Source organism: Vulpes lagopus, chromosome 2 (genome assembly GCF_018345385.1).
Source record: "Vulpes lagopus strain Blue_001 chromosome 2, ASM1834538v1, whole genome shotgun sequence".
Taxonomy (NCBI): Eukaryota; Metazoa; Chordata; class Mammalia; order Carnivora; family Canidae; genus Vulpes; species Vulpes lagopus.
Window position 1 is genome coordinate 170,888,271 of NC_054825.1, and position 5,807 is coordinate 170,894,077.

The 5,807-nt window shown below is 61.3% G+C and overlaps 1 protein-coding gene across 1 annotated transcript; it reads right to left on the reverse strand.

The window, feature by feature from the left end:
• Positions 1-3,223: 3,223 nt before the first annotated feature.
• Positions 3,224-5,236, reverse strand: LGALS7B (galectin 7B). The gene is made up of 4 exons (XM_041745132.1): positions 5,183-5,236; positions 4,675-4,763; positions 3,761-3,962; positions 3,224-3,385 (listed from the first exon to the last, which is right to left on the reverse strand). Exons 1-4 carry the CDS (start codon positions 5,195-5,197, stop codon positions 3,272-3,274), a joined length of 420 nt encoding a protein of 139 aa, XP_041601066.1. The 5' UTR covers positions 5,198-5,236; the 3' UTR covers positions 3,224-3,271.
• Between the last annotated feature and the right edge of the window lie 571 nt (positions 5,237-5,807).

The following is a 5,807-nucleotide window of genomic DNA, read 5'->3' on the forward strand; positions in this document are numbered from 1 at the left end:
GAGCCCACATAGGGCTCACTGCAGGGAGCCTGCTTCTCCCTCTGCCTATATCTCTGCCCCTCTCTCTCTGTGTCTCTCTTGAATAAATTTTTAAAATCTTTAATAAAAAAAATAAACCACCGGGAAATCAGGTTTCATTTTGTCTTCTCAAGTATGCTCCACACCCAGCATGGAGCCCAACTCAGGGCTTGAACTCATCACCCTGAGATCCAGACCTGAGCCAAGACCAAGAGTAAGACACTTAACTGATGGAGCCACCCAGGCACCCCATTTAAAAATATATATTTTATTTACTTATTCATGAGAGACACAGAGAGAGAGGCAGAGACACAGGCAGAGGGAGAAGCAGCCTCGCAGCGGGTGAGCCCGATATGGGACTCGATCCCAGGACTCCAGGATCACGCCCTGAGCCAAAGGCAGGAGCTCAACCACGGAGCCACCGAGGTGCCCCATATTTTTTGAATTAATCTTATTAAGGTTGTTTTTATTTTATTTTTATTTTATTTTATTTTATTTTTTATTTATGATAGTCACAGAGAGAGAGAGAGGCAGAGACACAGGCAGAGGGAGAAGCAGGCTCCATGCACCGGGAGCCCGACGTGGGATTCGATCCCGGGTCTCCAGGATCGCGCCCTGGGCCAAAGGCAGGCGCCAAACCGCTGCGCCACCCAGGGATCCCCTTAAGGTTGTTTTTAATATCAATTTTCTTTATAATACACACAATAATAAAATTCAGCCTCTCTAGGTGTACAGTCCATGAGTTTTGACAAAACATATAGTTGCATGACCCCTTGGTCACACAGTCAAGGCACAGAATGTGTCCCTCATCCTCTTTCCCAAGCACACCCTTGGCACCTGGCAGCCAGTGATCGGCTCTCTATTCTCATTACAATGTAGTTTCACCTGCTCTAAAATTTTGTATAAAAATACTTTTTTTTTGTCATGTGAACCGTTGTAAAGCAATTTTTCTTCCTACACGCATTTGAGAATGAGTTGATAACATGCTTCCTTATCACCTTCAAATACCTGATTGTGTATTTTCTACAAACAAGAACATTATGGGGATCCCTGGGTGGCTCAGCAGTTTGGTGCCTGCCTTTGGCCCAGGGCGCGATCCTGGAGTCCTGGGATTGGGTCACGCGTCGGGCTCCCGGCATGGAGCCCGCTTCTCCCTCTGCCTCTCTCTCTCTCTATCATAAATAAATAAATAAATAAATAAATAAATAAATAAATAAATAAATAAATCTTAAAAAAAAAAAAAAAAAAAAGAACATTCTGCTTGTCTGCTGCAAGACAAAGGTGAAAATCAAGAAAATGGGCAGCCCGGGTGGCTCAGTGGTTTAGTGCTGTCTTTGGCTGGGGCCTGATCCTGGAAACCCCGGAAGGTCCACGTTGGGCTCCCTGCAGGGAGCCTGCTTGTTTCTCTGCCTCTCTCTCTGTGTGTCTCATGAATAAATAAATAAATTAAAAAAAAAAAAAAGAAAGAAAATCAAGAAATTAACAGGGGTGCCTGTGTGGCTCAGTTGGTTAAGCATCTGATTTTGGATCTCAGTTTCAGGCCTTGACCTCACCTCAGGTTTCTGAGTTCAACCCAGCATTGGGCTCCAAACTGGGCGTGAAGCCTACTTAAAATGTTAAAGTTTCATAAAATAAAAAAAAATTTAAAAAATTAACAGGGGAGCGCCTGGGTGGCCCAGGCCCTTAAGCATCTGCCTTCCGCTCAAGTCATGGTCTCAGGGTCCTGGGATCAAGTGGTGAGCTCGGCTCCGCTCAGCTAGGACCCTGCCTCTCCCTCTCCCTCTGTCCTTCCCCCCACCTCTCATGGTCGCTTGCTCTCTCTCTTAAATAAATAAATAAATAAATAAATAAATAAATAAATAAATAAATAAATAAAACCTTTGATAGCTAGAGGATAGATAGATAAAATTAGCTGGGATGGATCACTACGGTCTAATCTAAAAACCCCAACTACCTTTACCAGTTGTGCCAATAAATGCTCTTCCTTTCCACCAATTACTTCTGAAATTTGTTCCCTAGGAATGTGTCATATCTATAAAATTTGTAGTTAATTACAAGCACTTGAACGGGCAAATAAAAATAAACACTAAGTCATTCGACAGTGACCTCCCTAGCTCCGTGAGGGAATCCAGACTTTCTCTGGTCCACCCGGCGAGAGGGATCCCTTCCTTACAGGGCCCACCCGGAGACGCTGTCTCAAGGGCTCGGGGAAGGGGGGCTTTTCCCTAAAGGATCTCCAGGGGCAGACGCGGGATCCTGAACAGACTCAGGTCCTACGCTCGCTCCCTTCATGTGAGGTCGGGCGCGGTCAGAACCTAGGGCGCCGGTGGTAGCGAGGACGGCTCCGCCCGCGCGGCCGGGTTGGGAGGTCCGGCTGCCGGCGCGGGCTCCGGGCCACAGCGTCTGTCCGGGACGTGGCTCCCGACGGGCCGGCGCGGACCCCAGGCCACCGCCCTGAGAGGGAGGCAATGCGCGCCGCCCGCACCGGGTTGGGCTCCATCCACAGCGGGGGCCGCGGCCAGTGCGGAGGGGACCCAGCCGCCGCCTCCGATCGGAAACGCGCCGCCTGGCGGGGGGTGACGGCGTCTGCGCGGGCCCCACCCCGCCCCCGAGGGCGCTCGCGCAGAGCCAGGGCCCGGCCGCCCAGGAGGAAGGAGCGTGCGAACGGGGCGGGGACCGCGGCGGGGCCCGGGGCCTGAACGCCGCGTCTCCGTCGGCTCGGCGGGGAGAGGCGGCTCCGGCTCCGTGCGCGTCTGCCCCGCGGCGCCCGGGCGGGGCCCGTCCCGACGCCCCCTCGGCCCCCGCCCCCCGCGCCAGCCGCCGGCCGGCACCCGAGGGCAGCGGGCGCACAGCTGGCGGGGAGGCAGGCCGCCGGGACCGTCGGGGCGCAGCACCCGTCTCCGTCCGCTGCGGTCGCGGGGGCCAGGCGAGCGGACACTCGTCCCCGTGGGGCCAGCCCGAGCGCGCTGCAGCCCCCGGGGCACCCCCGCACTCCCGCCCGGCCGCTCCGCCAAGCGCGGCGGGAGGACGCGCCCGACACGCCCGCCCGGACCGCGACTCCCGACGCCTCCCGGCCCCGCCGTCGGCCCAGAGCGGGGCTCGCGTCGCGCCTCGGCCGCGGAGCCGCGCGGCGACCCCGGCAGCCTTCGCCCCTCGAGCCCGCCTCCCGCGTGGACGCGCAGGGGACACACACGCACACGAGGCGCAACGCGCGGAGGCTTTATTTGCGTGCGGGGCGCAGGCGCCTGCGGGCTCAGAAGACGCTCACGGACTCGAGCTGCAGGTCCCCGCCCACCTCCAGGAGGCGCACGCGCGCCGGCGGGATGCGGTAGCGGAAGTGGTGGTACTCGGAGTCGCCGACCACCGCCTGCGGGGCGAGGGGCCGCGCTGCAGGGCCGCGCCGTGACCCGCCCCCGCCCTGGGCCCTGCCCCCTGCCCCGCTAGGGGACCCCGCCCTGGGCACCGGGCCTCGCTCGCGGCTCCGTGCCCTGCCACACCCCTGCCCTCTGACAGCAGTGCGGATGCGCCGGGGGAGGGGAGGGGAAGGGAGGGGGGGGACGGTGGGGGAGGGGAGGGGGGGAGGAGACGGTGGGGGAGGAGACGGTGGGGGAGGGGGGGCCCACCCCGCCCTGCTGGCTGCGCTCCCCCCTCCGCCCGCAGCCGCCCCGGTTCCCTGCGGGCGGGGCCTGGGCCTGGGCCTGGGCCTGGGCCTGGGGGGCCGCCTGGGGGAGCAGGGACCCACCTTGAAGCCTTCCTCCGTGGCGATGAGCAGCACGTCGAAGGGCTGCCCGCGCTGGAAGGGAACGCCCGCGCCTCGCTCCTCGCGGCCCCACGCGCCCTGCTCCAGGGTGTTGAAGACCACGGTGGACTCATCCAGGCGGGGGTTGAAATGCAGCGCAGCCTCACTCCCCGGGGCCTCGCCGCACAGCAGGTTCACGTAGAACCTGGGGGGGGGGGTGCGGAAGGACCTCAGGGGCCTCGGGCCTGCCTCCCCTCTACCAGAGCACGACCAATATAGAGACCTGGAACGGCGCACACCACAGGGAGGGCTGTAGACTGCCGCCAGGAACCCAGATTCCAGGGGACCCAGAAACTTCTAACTGGACACATCCACCGCACGAGGGTCACCGTGCCATGGCCTGGGTCCCCCTCGATTTCCAAAGCCTCTGAGAGTTGCCATGAGTCATGGTGCCAATGGCCAGGGTGCTCCCCATTCCTACACTATCCCCTTTCCTACAAGGCTGAGAACGATACCATGGACCCCATCATTCCTGGTTTCCCCAAACTCCTACTGTAGCCGACCCCGATGTCACAGGGCTGACTGCGTGGCTTTCCCAGATGCCCCAGGCACCCCGCATCACAGGACATATTTGCAGAGTTCCTGGGGATTCCGGCTGGGAGGTAGAGGACTACAGGCAGGAATCCTGAGATTGCCCTGAAACCCCAGTTTCCTAGGGACACACGGGCACCCCAGCTTGTACACAGCCATGGGACACAGAGTGAAGACATGAGATTCCAGAAAGTCAGCCAAGGTCTGGGGATTCCAAGCCCCTGGGGGACAAAGGTGGCCCTGGCATCCTCGGGTCTGGGCTGGAAGTGTCGGGGTGAGCTGAGCCTGGACAACTCCCACCCCGACTGCTGGGCCCCGGCTCTCACCTGCCAGCCTTGTTCGGGACCACACCCCGAATCCTCATCACAGTGCCGACTCGGATGCCCTCGGGCAGCGAGGTCTTGTGGGGCACGTTCTGCAGGAGCAGCGGCGGGGGAGGGGGGGTTTGGTCCGAGGGGAGCAGGGGTGCAGGGGAGAGACGCAGACGCACATGGGTCACCCCAGGGAGCAAGCGACCAGGACCCCGATCAGCACAATCAGGGAGAAGAAAGGCCCCAGAGAGAAAGGGGAGAGGCAGAGGCAGCGGCAGAGGTGGAGAGAGACACCGGATCAGCGGAGACAGGGACACCCGGAGGGAGCCTCCAGGGGCACTGGGAGCCCTGGGACGGGCTGGGTCAACCCAAGAGCCACAGCCCAGGCTCTTCAAGCACCCCTGGCACCCGCTTTCTCCTTCCCAACAGGCCACCTCAGGCGGGCCCAGGCCCTGCCCTAGTCTGGTGGGGCCTTGGGTCCAAGCCCCCCAGCCCCCCAAGCCCCCGGCCCCGGGGCACTCACAGAGCTCTCTGCCATGGCTGGGGCGCGGGGCAGGCAGTGGCGCTGCTGGGGATGGCTGCTGGGACCTTATGTGAGGTGGGGTGTGGCAGGCCTGGCTGACTCATCCCCCCCTTTCCACGCCCACCACCCACACCTGGCACAGACCCTGGCCCCGGGGCCACCTGGCCCAGCACCCTGTCTCTGGGGACCAGGATTCCCCTCACTCCCCGCTCCTTTGAACTAATGGTCCTAATGACAGATCCCAGGGAACCACCAGGACCAGAGGGGACCCCGGGGAGCCCCGTCCAGGCAGCCCCCTTCCTGCAGCTTGGCAGCCAGAAGAGAGTATTTTGCCCATTTTATCTGGGGAGACTTGGCCCGAGGGGCCGCGCCGGGGGCTGGAAGCGCGGGCCCCCTCCCAGGCTGGACCTCCTGCCCAGGACTGGGCTGCACCCCGACAGGCCGCCTCAGCCCCCCCCAGAATCCTGACCCCTGCACCGACAGCCCCAGGACAGGGGCTCCCAGGGGCTGGGGCTTCGCCTGAGGGGCGCCTGTGGCCCGGGGGCCCAGAGCATAGGCCCGCACCCCAACGAAGGAGTCAGACCTGCCAACTGGGGCCACTGCCCAGCGTCGGGGCGCGCCTGCG

Coding starts and splice junctions, on each gene's coding strand:
- LGALS7B (XM_041745132.1), bottom strand. Junction 3,963..4,674: donor GTCCCGAACAAGGCTGGCAG/GTGAGAGCCGGG, acceptor CCCCCCCCCCAG/GTTCTACGTGAACCTGCTGT. Junction 3,386..3,760: donor CCACGGAGGAAGGCTTCAAG/GTGGGTCCCTGC, acceptor CTCGCCCCGCAG/GCGGTGGTCGGCGACTCCGA.